Consider the following 14,381-nt stretch of genomic DNA (forward strand, 5'->3'; position numbering starts at 1 on the left):
CTCAGACAGTGTTATGTCTATCTTACTCACTCTGTATCGCCCTATGCTCAGAATAATGCCTCTAATCACGTCTGGGAGCCTCTGTGTTCTCATCTGTGAAGTGGGGATGTGAACATCTCGAGTTGCAGGTTGGTTGTGAGGGCAATAGGAGTCAGTACTAAGCTCTTAGAGAGCCTGGCCCAAAGTGGGGGCTGTGTGCTTAGTAGGTGGGATGCATGAATCACTGTCCCAAAGTGGCCTGAGACCTGGTAGGGGTGAGGCTGAAAGTTAAGAACCCCACCCCCAAAGTTAAGAACCACTTCTGTAGACAAACCCTCCTATGATGCAGACGGGGAAACTGAGGCCCAGAGATGGACTAGATGCACTCCAGGTCTCACTCAGGGCCCCTGCCTGGTCGCCCCGATCTCTCTCTCCACACCTCTGTCCAGGGGGGTTGCACAGAGACACATCCCCCCACCCCCGCCAGCAGGGAGTTTTCCAGACTCAGGCTGAGCTCCTAGGCAAAGCTTCCTGGCAGGATAGAGGGGCATGGAGGCCAACCTGGGGACAATCACCTCACTGTGCCGCTGGGTGGTGGGGCCTCAGGCTGGTGGGCAAGGCTGTCTGGGGCCCAGAGCCAGGACAGGAAGGCCGAGGGTGGGTGGGCAGGAGCTCTCTGTGGCCTTTTCAGAGGGAAGCCCCAGGAGGGGCATGGGGGACTGGGCAGGACAGCCGGGGCATGGGCCAACATGGCAACACCTCACGTCTGTCTGGTTTACAAGGCGCCTCCAGTCTGTCAGCTCCCGGAGCCTCACTCTGGCCCCTGAGGCAGGAAGATCATAGATGAGGAAGCAGAGGCTGAGGCAGCGTCCCTTAGCTCATGAGACCAGAACTGGGAACCCCAGTGGGTCTGTGAGCACCACTGTGTGACCCTGGGCAAAAAGCCTCACCCCTCAGGGATTAAGGGGATGAGACACCAGGACAGCCTGGCCCAGGGGAGGGGCGCTCCTGGGTTCGAGCCCCTTCTCTGTGTCTCTGCTTGCGCGCCCCCAGAGAGGAAGGATGACAGCCCCTGGGCCCTGGCCCTGAGGTGCTTTCTCCCAGCAGCCAGCAGAGCGGTCGCGAGCCCAGACCCGGCATGCCGTTGCTCACACAGCATCCGTGGCATGGGTCACAGCTGATTCACCTACACGGGGCACGGGGTGGGCATGGGGCAGAATGGCGCCCAGCGCCTCCTCCCTCGGCCTTGCCTCTGCCCCAGACAGACACACTTCTGTGGCCCTGAGAATGGCCGAGCGCTCACCGTCACCACTGCTGGGAGTGTGTTGGTCCAGCCTCGTGGGTCAGCATCCATGTGTACGCAGAGACATAAAAACATTCCCACCCCGTGACCCAGAAATTCCAGGAACGGGTCCTAGAGGAACATCCCAACCTGTGCACAGAGACCGTATTGATGAGACGGTCCCGCAGCCTTGTTTACCAGGAGAGGAGAGATGAACCCAAGCCCAGCACCCACCTGGGGCAGCGGGCAACTCACAGGGGTTCCAGGCAGCTTTCCAAGGGGTGACGAGCAGGAATATTTGAGACCTAAAAACACACTCAAGAGAAGTGTGGAGCGAGGGGGTGGGGTGGGAGTATTTTATAGAACAGACTGTGTTTTTATGTAACCAAAAAACATATATATGCCCAGTCATGGGCACACATTTAGAGAAGGGCCCGGCCAGAAAATATTCTCAAATAGTTACACTGGTTAGTCCCTAGAGAGCTGGGGTGGGGGACGATTTCATTTCCTTGCTGTGCTCTGCTATTATTCATACGGTTGATGCAGTGACCACCAGCTTAGTTAATGACAGGGAGGGAGGGACAGTGTAACAGGGAGGGACAGTGTAACAGGGAGGGGTGCGGCCTCCCCCGCCCCTTTGGAGATTGACATAAATTCCACAAATATGTCCCTTCCAGGGCCTGTGACAGGCTGGAGCTGCCTGGCCTCAGGTTCCCTCCTGGGTCATGCCCTCACCCCACACATGGACTTAGCCACCCACTGCTTTCTATAGACAAATCCACTCGTAGAGGCTCCCGTGGGCTTTGCGCTGACTCCCTGGAGTGAGGGGCTCCCAGGAGGGGTCCCCTCCCATGCCCTCTGTCTCTGCTCTCTGTTGTCTCCCCATTCCTTCTCAGGAAGAGACAGGGTCCCCTCGGGCCTGAGACACAGTAGCTCAGAGCTACCTGTGGCAGCCTGGACCCCCCCAGAGAGCCCTCCAAGTATCCCTTCCAGAAAGCACAGGCCACCCAGAATTCTTACAGCAGCAACCAGGTTCTTTTTAAACTTTCCAAGTTCAGATGGTGCTAGGGGATTAGCTGGTTGCCTATTAAACCCATCTGGGGAGCTTTTAAAAATGAAGGTGCACGTGAACAGACATTTCACCAGAGAAGACACACGGGTGGCAGAGAAACTCAGGAAACAGTGGTCGTCATTAGTCGTCAGTGAAATGCAAACTCAGACCACAGTGAGATCTCACTTCATAGCTCTGAGAGTGGCTAAGATAAAAAATTGTGGCAGCACGAAACGCTGGCCAGGATGCAGAGAAACTAGATCACGCCTACATCACTGCTGGAAACGGTAAGATGGTCCGGCCACCCTGGAAGACAGTTTGGCAGTTCCCTTTCAAAATAAATGTACGCCCACCGTGCAACCCGGCTGTTGCACTCTTGGGCACTTATTCCAGAGATATGAGACTTAACATTCACACAGAATCCCGTATCAGAATGTTCGTAGCGGTTCTATTCATTAGGGCCCCCAAACTGGACACGACCCAGATGTCCGTCGGTGGGCGAGTGGACAACTGTGGTGCGTCCGGGCCGTGGAGTACGCATTACGTCCGCAGCAGCCATCCAAAGGAGGTAATGAGTTACTCAGCAACTCGCATGAACCTCCAGGGAATTACACGGAGTGAAAAAAGCCAGTCTTAAAGAGTTACACATTGTACGATTCCATTTGTAGAGCGGTCTTGAAATGGCAAACTTATGGAGACAGGGAATGGATGGGTGGTTGTCAGCAGGGAGGGACTGGGGACGAGAGGCGGGCGTGGCTGCGGGGGGAGCACAGAGCCTGGTGGGGGAACCGTTGTGCCGTTGATCACGGTGGGAGTTACACCAAGCTGCATGTGTGTTAAAATTACATGGAGACACGCATGCGTGCACACTTACACACACGCGCACACACACATGTGCTTGTCTCACGGGTGAAGTCAGAATAACCGTGGCGGATGGTACCTATGTAGCCTGGACGGTGCCCTGTAGTTGTGCAAGATGTTATCACTGGAAGAGGCTGGGGAAGGGGGTGCGTGAGACCTCCCAGGACATTGTATTTTACTACTTCCTGTGAATCTATGGTTATTTCCAAGTAAAGAATTAAAAAAACAAAACAGAACACCCACAGTGCAGGAACACGCCCCCAGAGGTTATATGACTTAATTGGCCTGGCTTAAGGCCCAGGCATCAGTACATCAGAATTCTGAAAAGCGCCATCCCCACTGTACAGCTGGGAATAGAAACACTGACCACTTCCTCATTCAGCAGAGGGAAACTGAGGCCAGAGAGAGGAAGGGGTTTTCCTGAGGACACACAGCTGCTGTAGGGTGCCTGAAGGGGCCTCCAGCTACAACAGGCTCAAGCTCTGGGTTTTTCCTGCTGCTCCAGGCTGGGGCTGAACCACACAGGTTTTTTTAATGTAAATTTTTATTGAAATACAGTGTACAGCCCGTGGAATTGTCGCAGACAACACACTCATGTGATCAGCACCAAGGCCCCAAAACCCCGGATGACCCAGCCCCCCCAGGAACCCCCTCGTGGCCCCGCCAGTCATGGCCCATCCCCCAGGGGGGCTCTCTCCTGACTTGTTCCAGCACAGAGCAGTTTTCCTGTTCCTGAACTTGGTATAAACGGCTGGGTGCTGTTTAGGAGCTGTGCTAGAGAGGACTGGAGCAGCCGGTTTATTCTGAAGGTAAAGGAAGTGGCCTCCCCAGGAGCCCAGTACAGTAGGGCGGGGGGGCAGGGGCTTCCGAGGAAGGACTGTCCCAGGGCAGTCGCCTTGTCCAGGGTGGCCAGAAGGGGCTACTTATCCCCTGCGCCTGAACGGGAGACAGGAGGAGGAGTTGAAGCCCTGCCTGGCTGACTGAGAGCCCTATGTCCGAGCCTGGTCCAGGGTGCCCAGGGCGGGGAGAGGTAAAGCAACTCCAGTCCTCCAGTAAGACTAGTGGCTAGAAGAAGTTTCCCCACATATAAAATGAGGGTTTTATATATGTGAATAAAACAAATGTGTATTAATACAGAATTAGTGTTAATGTAACACATTGATATTTTGCTGACTTACTGTTGGTATTATGTATTAATATAATCTATATCATGTATGTTACATAATATAAGGTATACTGAGTAATTCTTTTGAATCCTATCTATACTAGTGATAGCTGGCATTTATAGAATGCTGACTCTGTGCCTGGCATTGTTCTAAGTGCTTTATTTTTTATTTTTTTAAAGATTTTATTTATTTGGCAGAGAGAGACACAGCGAGAGAGGGAACACAAGCAGGGGGAGTGGGAGAGGGAGAAGCAGGGTTCCCGCTGAGCAGGGAGCCCGATGCGGGGCTCGATCCCAGGACCCTGGGATCATGACCTGAGCCGAAGGCAGACGCTTAACGACTGAGCCACCCAGGTGCCCCGTTCTAAGTGCCTTTAAATGTGTAAGCCAGTTGCCTCTTCCCAAAACACTACAGTTGGGGAGACTAAGTTGAGGCACAGAGAGGTTCATTAACTTGCCCTAGGTCACACAGCTAGTATGTGGCAAAGCTAGGATTTGAACCCTGGCCCTCTTGGCTCTAGAACTCATGTTTGAACGTTTAAGGCCTGACATCTCAATATACACTCTGACATGTATGATAATAGCTGTAGGAGTACCTCAAATATGCATGCACTGGCGCTTTCTGGTTTACAAAACACTTTTTCTTTCTCATCTCTCCTCTCATCATCCATGTGATGTTATTGCCACCCCTTGTTCCAGGAGGAGGCCGAGGCTTAGGGTTTCTGTCACCACCAAGGTTGGAACTGTGGTGTGAGCTCAGGTGGTTGGTTCCAAATGCAGGTATGCTCAGCCAGGCGGCCTCTCGTGGTCTCCAAACACCCTCACTCTAGGCCTTCCCTGCTCTGGCCTGAGCCTCTCCTGTTGGCAGCCGGGCTGAGCAGCAGACAGTGGTGAGCAGAACGGGCCTCAGTCTGTGGCGCCAAGGCTGCGTGGACCCAGCAGGGCACGTGGTGGAGAGAGGGTCTCCACTTACAGCCAGTCCTAGCTGGGCTGTTGGAGGGTCAATGAGACTTCGGGAGGGGTGTTGCCGAGGGGTTCAGGCTACCGAGGGGATCCTGGGGTTGGGCAGAGACATGGGTGAGGAGGAGTGGAGAGCCCAGGCAGAGGCCACTACCTGCCACAGGGATTCGGGCTGGGCCACGGCAGGCCAGGTCAGCCCTGCGTGACTGTTAAGGCCCCTCAGCCCTGTGGGGGCAGGTCGTGTCCAGAAGACAGTCCCCCTCTTCATAGGTGTACTTCAGTGACAGTGCTGTCTGGCTGGAAAACATCGTGGACGCTTCGACATCTTGGAGCCATGTGTCATAGTATGGTGACGTGTCACCGTAACTCCCTCGCGGGCTCCAGCGAGGACTAAATGAGTTGATACCGGGAAGTGTTAACGGCAGTGCTTCCTAGCACAGAGGAGCTGCTCCAAATAGATTTGCTGTTATTAGGGAAGGGGGAGAGAGAACAAGGGAGGAAGGGCAGGAGGGAGAGGGGAAAGGAGGAAGGAGGGAAGGAAGCAATCTGCTTAGGAGGTCACGGTTGGCAAAGAAGGCTGCAAGGAGGAGTTGACCCTTGAGCAAGGTTTTGTAGGGTGAATAGGAGTTTGCTACAGGCTAAAGAGGCAGGAAACAGAATGGTGTCCCACGTACAGGGCCCCTGAGCCGCACTTGCTTTGTGCTTCGTGGGGGTTGTGCAAGGGTTAGATGAGGACGTGTGTGGCAACAGCCCCTAGCACTAGGTGGGCTCTCTGTGGCCGGCTGGGATGTTGCCAGGTTCTCATAATGTAGTCAGAGCAGGACTAGATCTAGGGAGCCGAATCCCTGTGCTGTGTCAAGTGGCTCTGTGCCTGGGCATCTTGGCATCACTTTGCTGTGTCCCTGTCACATCATATTGGTATTTCCTCCCATGGCACATCTGCATCTGAGGGGCCAGTTGTTGGGGGAGAGGTGCTGAACGCTGGGTCCCCTTGTCTGGACTAGGGACTTCCCGAAGGCAGGAGCTCCTTGCCACTCCCAGTATGGGGTCCTGCCTCAGGAGGGAGGTAAGGCCTGCCTGGCCAGCCCCGCCCTCTCTCCCCCTGGAAAAGCCATCACCCACCTGAGCAGGCACAGGACAGTGAACAGTCTGGAAAAGTGACTGGAGAGCATCCTGATACTGCCCTTTACGTCCTCTTTTCTCGTTGAGCTTTGGCAAGGCCTCGTTGACACAGGCAGAGTTGCTGAGCCCTGGAGTGAGCTCTGGCTCCGGGGGGGGGGGGGGGGGGGGGGGGAAGGGAGCTGGTCTGTAGCCTCTGCAGCTGGGGTTGGAGAAGGAGGAGGGGCCTGGGGCAGGGCTCTGTTCTGGGGAATCTAACCCGCTGAACATGGGATCCAGCAAACCAGCAATGCTTTCACTGGACCAGAATTGCAGGTCAGTGTGGGGATGTGGAAGGAGGGTCAGCCTACTAAGGGCAAGTAGGTAAACCGAGGCTGAAGCTTGGATGACCCATGGCAAGCACCCAGAGTTGGCTCAGAATGGCAAAGCCCAAGTGCCAAGCACAGGCCCACAGGAAGCAGGGGCCCTGGACTTCTGAGGCATCGGGTGGGGGAGGGGTGCGCAGGGTGGCCACGGTGGGGAGAGGTGGCGTCCCGGGAGGACAGGCAGCGTGGCATGGGAGGAGAGGTGTAGTCCAGGGACACTGCCTCCAAGGGTGTGTCCAGTGTCATAATAGCCGCTCCCCAGGAGGGCAGGGACAGGCTGTGCTGGGGGAACCAGGCCACACCCCAAGGCCCCAAAGGTCTAGGACACTGGCCATGCTACCATGCATAGCAAACAGTGGCTTGTGTTTCTCCATAGTCGTTTCAAATCCATTATTTGCCCCCATGAACAATTTACTTATCCCCCTTTTACAAATGTGGAAACTGAGGCACGGAGGGGTAAAGGGACTTGTAGCAAACCCATAGCAAGTGAGGGTGGAGTGGGGTCTGACCCCAGGTTGGGCTGGCTCTGGGCCCAGATCCAGAGCTGGGCGTCAAGTCTCTGTGCAGGGGCTCTGGACTCCGGGCATGGAGTTCATGAGCCTGGCCTGTAGTCTACGAGGACTCCAAGGGGAGGCCCCTTTAGGGATAAGCATGGTGGTCCCAGGCCAAACACACCTGAGTCCCAGTCCTGGCCCAGTCCCAGTCTCGAGCTGTTAGACACATGGTGCTTCCCTGCTCTGAGCCTCAGTATCCTCAGCCATGATGAGGCTAAGAGGCTGCCTCGCAGGCCACTGTGGGACCTCGGGTGGGGCTCCCTCCCCTCCTCTGACTGCATTCACCTGCACTCACCACCTCTGACCCACCGTTTATAGCAGGCGGCAGGATTGACTGGTCTCAGTGGGGCCAACAATGACCAGGACACACAAGACCCTGCCTGGAAAGATAGGCAGTGAACAAGCCCACAGCTAAATGGCTTAGCTCCTTTCACGTGGGGCTCTGAAAGAAATAAAACAGAGTGATGGGATGAGAGCATAAGGGGCAGGGCTGCTTTAGACACACCAGGAAGGCCTCTCTGAGGGGAAAGTGAGTGTCAAATGTGGCGATGGGGGCCAAACATCCTAGGTAAAGGGAACAAGTGCAAAAGGCCCTGGGGCAGGAATGAGATTGGCATGTTGCAGGACCAGCAAGGTAGCAGGGTGGTTGGAGGTGGGGGTAGGATGAGAGGAGGGTGAGGAGGCAGGGGCCAGCTCGTGCAGGGGCAGGGTTGGTCAGTGGCAAGAGGGCCAGGGGGCAGAGCTGCAAGGTGGCAGGCCCAGGCCCCCGTTGGGTCTCTGGCTACAAGGAGCCTCAGGCTGGGAGACTCCCTGTGGGACCTTGGGCCTTGGTTTCCCCAGTGAGCAGGGAGTAGCTGGACTCGATGTTGCCAAGGGTCCTTTGTAACTGAGCTCTCCGAACTGGCGTGTGGCATGGAGACAGGGCAGCTTCTCACTGACCTGTCGGAGAGAAAGAAAGCACATGGTTTCTTGCATGTGGGGGCCAAACACGTTTCCCAGGGCTGCTCACCTACCCCAGGACCTGTCCTGGGTCCACCCAGTGTGGCCTGAGCTGGCATGAGCCCCGGAGCATTTGTCGTGTGGGGGTCATGGGTAACACTGTCTCACTTTTGCCGCCTCAGGAGCTCCCTGGAGACCGGAAGCAGCCTGTCCACTGACCCCTACAGGTACTGTCTCTCCCTCTCCTCTGGGCCCGCTCTTCCCATCGGCACCGAGGGTGGGCCCAAGAGGCATCATGGGAAATCAGTCTCCCCGTTTAGCCCTAAACCTCCCCAGGGAGCAGAGGTACTGCTGACACATCCTCTGAGAACCAGTCCAGGGAGGAATGGTCCCCGGAGGACTAGGGCTCAGCTAATGGTTCCTCTGAGATCCAAGGCTGGGGTCCCTCTGAGGGCCAGCCTGTGGCCACCAGTTCCCATGACAACAGGGCAGTGACCCGAGGGCGAAGCTGATGCTTTCTGTCGGTTTTCGGATGGTAGTTGGTGGGAGCGGGGCTGTCCGAGGGCCTCTGCCTTCACATGTGTTTTGTACCTTGACATTTCCATAAGATGTCTTCAGAAAAAGACATTCTCTAACTTTACACGAGAGGGTTGGAGACCGAGACACTGAGGAAGGTCCTGTGGATCGGAAGTCAGTCAGTCTCTGCTCACAGGCCAGGGGCACAAAAGACAAGTCACAGGCCGCTGGTCCTGGAGTGGTGTTGGCGTGGGGAGCCGTGTCTGACGTAGCAGCCTGAGCCAGGGAGGAGGGGACTGGCCTCGTTGACTAGAAATAGGCTGGTCCTTGTGAGGGGTGGGAAACGGGCGCTGCCAAGAAGGGGCGTACTTGGTGACGATCCGCAAGGGTGGATGTGGCCCAGCATGCAGAGCCAGGAGGGGTGAGGCAGAGGGTCGGGCCGAGCTGAGTCCCTCTGGGGAGCCTGAAAGGAAGCCCATGAGGTTTTGAGCCCCAGCACTGGAGACACTGCAGGGCCTGGGTCCCCTGTGCTGGGGCAAGAGCCACGGATGCTCCGCTGGGATGGGATGGTCCCGGCCACCGGCTCTGAAGGCCTAAGGCTGCCTGAGGCTCTGAGGAGGGCAGAGGGGTGACCATCGGGGTGCTGCTTCCTCGAGCCGTCGTGGTGCTGGCAGCCCCCCTGGGGGGTGGACAGCAGCTCCCACACTCAGATAATCCTGTATGGGGACGCCCCATGGCCACGGCCACATGTGATGCTGACAGGAGTGGGCACATGTGACAAAAGTCCACAGTAACCCAGCTCCTCACCACCGCACGGAACGAATACATTAGTATTTTACAGAAGTCACTTGTTCAGGATTCTCAGCCGGTGAGCAGAGCATGCTGTGAACACTCCCCAAGGCCACAGCACACTCCTCGCCCGCGTGGACACGCCTCCTCGTGCCCACAGCGCCTGGGACTGCGCCGGCACCGTCACATACACTGCGTCCAGAACACGCGCACGCTCCATTCCTCATGCGGTCAGCCCCTTGCTCGCACCCGCCCGCGCACGGGCTCCCACACCCCCACGGCCACACTGCGTGTTCACGTGCTCACCGCCGGACGGCCCGGCCTGGCTGGCCCGGGGTGCTGGGCAGGTGCGTGGGTGTCTGTGGCAGAACGGGCCGAGCCCAGGGTGAGACGGTCACGAAACTGCTGTAAAGACGCTGAGCCACTGGTTTCTCTGAAAACCACCCAGCAGTGTGGCTCCCCGCCGCTTTATCTGCTCTGCCAGCCCCGAGTCAGCACTCTGCGCAGGGCCAGGCGGGGAAGGCTCTAGAATGAAGGGAGGGTGCATGGGGCTTTTGTCCCCGAGTGTCTGGGGGTTGGGGAGGGGCTGTCACATGTCCCCGGCTCCCTTCAGGTTTGACCCTGACCCAGCTCTCACCAGACCAGACAGGAGGTCATGGTCAGGAAACGGCCACGGTAACCACCACCCCCAAGGCTGGTCACACTTGACCTCGAAGCCAATGACCCAGTGTCTTCATAGCCCTAGAGGACCAAGCTAGGGGTCAGAGCAGACAGCAGGACCCCCTAGCTCTGCCCTTTCCCCCTCCTCCACCCAGCCCTTATTTCCTGAGCACCTATGGGTGTCGGGTGCTTGCGATACTGTGGGGAACAGTGTTGCTGTCTTTGCTGAGATGCTGTGTCAGGCGGAGGGACAGGCAGCAAACAAAGGAATCGGGCTTTAAAATACCATGTCAGGTGGTGGTAAATTCTATGAAGAAAAATAAATCCGGGTGAAGAGGATAGAGAGTGATAACAGGGTGGTCAGGGAAGGCCTCTGTGAGGAGGGACCATTTAACCAGACACCAGAAGGAAAGTGGAGGTGAGCCACGTGACTGGAGGAAGAGCATCAGGCAGTGGGGATGGATGGCCCGTGCAAAGGTCCTGAGGTGGAACGTGCTTGGTCCATTTGAGGAACAGAAAAGGGGCAGGTGCCAGTTGGGATCTGTGATCGTGCAGTCCCATGCATCCTGACTGCTGACCCTCACGGCAGCCTTGGGGCACAGGCAGAGCCAGGCTCAATGTTCTCATTTCACAGATGAGGAAAACTGAGATGCAGAGACCAGAGGAATATTGGTGTCTGACCCAGGCCCAGGACCCAGGGCCCCCACCAAGCCTCTCCCACCAGCACCTGGCCTCCGTGCGCTTTTTGTGGGGCAGCGCTGTGGGAGCCTCGGGGAAACCTGGCCCTCAGGCCCCAGTGGAAGAGGTGCCATTCTGCCCGTCCATCCCACGGAGGTTCTGGAGGCCCCATTCACAGCTTGGGAATTCAGAAACAAAGGTCCCAGCCAGCAACTGCCTCCTTTCAAAGGCACAGCCGGCTTCCTCTGCCACAGGCGTGAGAGGGAAGCTGATGTCCTGGTGGGGGGAGAGGGGCGGGGCAGCACTTCACGAGGCCTGTGCTACCTTGGCAAACAGGCAGACACGCTCCTCACCCTTGGCAGATGGCCACTGTCACCCTCCTTCCCCATCTGCCCCGCTGTTATCAGCCCGGTTCTCCAGCGGCTCGTGTCTCCCCAGCCCCGGACAGTGCGGGGCTTTCTGGGTCCAGCTTGGGCGCAGACTGATGATGCTGGGTGTGCCCTTTCCCCTGGCTGGGCCTCACACTCCCTGTTTGTACAATAGGAGCCTTGGACTGAGCCATTTCGAATGCTCTTCCAGTTGTAACTGTCCACGATGGGATATTTCCAGGCGAGTTACTCTCCAGGGCGGGTTTCTCTGTTTCACCACTACTAACAGCTGGGGAGGGATTGTTCTTTATTGTGGGGGCCATCCTGTGCATCAGAGGATGTTGAGCAGCATCTACACACCACTAGATGCCAGTAGCACACCCCTCCCCAGTTGTGGCAACCCCAGATTTCTCCAGACATTGCCACCTGGCCCTGGCGGGGCGGCGGGGAGCGGCAAAATCGCCCCTGGTTGAGAACCACTGTTCTAGAAGCAGCATGTGTGCCAATGCCAGAGAATGCCCTCCTGGCGCAGGTGACTCTGTTCTTTGGCTTTGTCAGAGTGTGGGGCTGGGATCAAGCCCCCAGGAACCTGGCAGCCTGACTCAGCACCAGCTCCCATCTCAGGCTGCCGTCTCCTGGATGTCCCCCCTCATGCATGGTACGGAGTCTTTTCTGAGCCTCAGTTCCCTCATCTCCGAGCAGGGGAGGGTCGTAAGGACCCCACGGGACCACCACTGTGTAAATGATGTTGAGCCAACCAGGGACCTGGAGTGGGGGGCGGGGGGTGTGCTGTTCGTAGGAGGGCATTTCGTGTGCTAAGACCCTTCCATTCTGCTACCCAAGCTCCTTCGTTCCTTCCACTAATGATGACTGGGTGCCTGTGGTGGGCCCAGCTGGGGCCCAGCTGGGGGATGGGCGGTGAAAAGAGAGAGAGGCGGGGGCCCTGCCCAGGAGATGCACGTGCTGCAGCCAGCTCAGAGCGGCGGTAAATAAGTAACCAGGATCGTTTCGGAGGAGGGCACGTCCAGGGGAGCAAATTAGGGTGCGGGGTGAAGGAGGCTCTGAGGAGGTGTTGGAGGTGATATCTGATGGATGATGAGTTGCTGCCCCAGAGGAGGGGGTTCCTCCGGCGGAGAGCACTGCATGGGAAAGCCCGAAGGGTGTCGTGGATTAGGGGACATGAAGGGGGGGCGGGTGTCTGCGGGTAGGGAGCCTAGAGAGGTCAGACGGCCAGCAGGAGCCAGTTTGTCGGTCAGGAGTTTGGCCTTTCTTCTGAGAGTGGCATGTGGCCACATGAGGGTATGGAGAAGAGTGACATTTTAAGGTCCCTGTGGCTGGTGTGTAGGGAATGATCCCTAGAGCGGTCAGAGCAGAAGCAGGACCCACCGGCAGGGATGGGGAGAGAGGCCAGGCCGCATGGTTCTGCTCTGTCGCCTGGGACGGCCAGGTCCTGGGGCCACACAGCCACCCACTCTGCCCGTGGCCCCCTCGTTCCCGCCCAACAGCCCCCGGCTGCCCGTGGCCCCTCAGCTCCACGGCTCTCCTCCCTCCTGCCCTCCCTGGCTGGCGGCGGGAGTCCCCTCCCAGCAGCCAATGAGCAGCTGTCATCGAGGTTCCATTTTAGATTTTATCAATGTGTCCCCGTCACCCGGGCAACGGCTCCGGCGGCCCTGTCAGTCTTTCTCTGCCTGCCTTTCAGAGCCAAGCTGCTCCCACCCACACCATGTGGCTAAGTGGTGAGTTCTCGCTCACCCAGGCCGGACTGGGATTCCACCAAACATAACCGATCTGGGTAGCAAGGTCGGCATTCGCCTGTCATTTTGCCCCCTCCTCGCCTCACGCCCAGGTCTTTGGGGCCAGAGCCACTCTGGGCCAGGCAGGCGGGTGGGCAACCACCCGGCCAGGTGCGGGTGAGGCCACCGAGTGTCCGGGGCCTGGTTGGAAGAAGGGGCTTTGAGCTGCCATCAGGAGCCCCAGCATCTAGGCCCCCCAGGATGACGGGCCGGGGGCCCCTGCCACTGGGCACAGCCAGGGCTGCCTTGGTTTGCCCTGGGGAGCCCCAGGGGAACCCCAAGAAGAACCAGCCGCCAGAGACAGCAGCAGTTTGAGACTGCCCCGGGTGAGCAGCACCAACGAGTTGCTAGGCTTTTGTGCGTGCTGCTCTTTGTATTGGAGGCGTGTGCTCTAGGAGCCGGCTGGGCAGGGCCGGGCCATGTGAGTGGGGGCTGCGGCGGGACCAGGGTGGGCCGGAGTGGCCAGGCCCCCAGCTCCCCCCAACCCCTCTCCGAGTCCCGGTGGAGGAGCCGCGGTGGGCCGGCTGGAGACTGAAAGGTGAAAATGCTGAAGTTCAAGGCCTTTTGCCTGGATTACTGGCAGTTCCTGTGTCTGCAGCCGCTGCATGGAGTCTATAAAAGGTACGTGGACCCTTCGGGGAGGACCTCTGCCACAGGGCAATGGGCTGTGAGGTGAAGTCCCCCCCACCCCCCAGCCCGCCGACTGCAGGGCCTCCTCAGGTCGGCCGGGGGTTCCCCGCCACTGACCAAGAACGGCGGGGGCGTTTGCTGCGGGTCACTTTGCAACTCGGCTTAATTGTACTCTCATCTCCCTCTAGCCCTTCAGGGAGGCTTTCTGCAGGGAAGTGCTCGCCCCAGAGTGTTCGGTGGCCAAATGCTGTGTTTCATTGTTTCTTGCTGCTGGGATCAGCCCTGGAGTGGACTGGATCTTGGGCAGGTGTGACCCCGCAGGAGGGCAGCCTGGCCCTTCCACGGTACATTCCCTCCGGCCTAATGGGTGGCTCATGTGATTCACAGGTGTGACTGCCTGCATCCCAAGCAGGAATTTGAGACCTATTTGGGGAGGCTGAATGGGGGATCCCTGGTCTGCAGGTCAGGAGACCAGCGTTCAAGTCCCTTCCCTTGTTGTGTGACTTTGGACAGGTTGCTTTCCCTCTCTCAGCCCCAGTTTCCCCATCTTTTGGTGTTTGGAACTGATTATAGTGGCATTTGGGGACTGCTCCCTGCAGACACCACGAGCCCGAATGTTAACAAACCTGACAATGTCTTCTGCACGTGTGTTCTGTCTGCACGCACACCTTG

At 57.7% G+C, this 14,381-nt stretch overlaps 1 protein-coding gene across 2 annotated transcripts in view; it reads left to right on the forward strand.

Annotated features, from left to right (window-relative positions):
- Positions 1–14,381, forward strand: part of IQSEC1 (IQ motif and Sec7 domain ArfGEF 1) — a 354,630-nt gene that overhangs the window by 201,216 nt on the left and 139,033 nt on the right. Inside the window, exon 3 of one of the 2 annotated variants that reach the window (XM_081822785.1) lies at positions 8,458–8,502. The exons of the other annotated variant lie outside the window; for it this stretch is intronic. Coding sequence (XP_081678911.1) covers positions 8,458–8,502 — 45 coding nt within the window. The remainder of the gene's footprint in view (positions 1–8,457; positions 8,503–14,381) is intronic. 2 annotated transcript variants of the gene reach the window in all.

This window comes from Leptonychotes weddellii, chromosome 1, assembly GCF_054177405.1.
Source record: "Leptonychotes weddellii isolate Sample4059 chromosome 1, ASM5417740v2, whole genome shotgun sequence".
In the NCBI taxonomy this organism is placed as follows: Eukaryota; Metazoa; Chordata; class Mammalia; order Carnivora; family Phocidae; genus Leptonychotes; species Leptonychotes weddellii.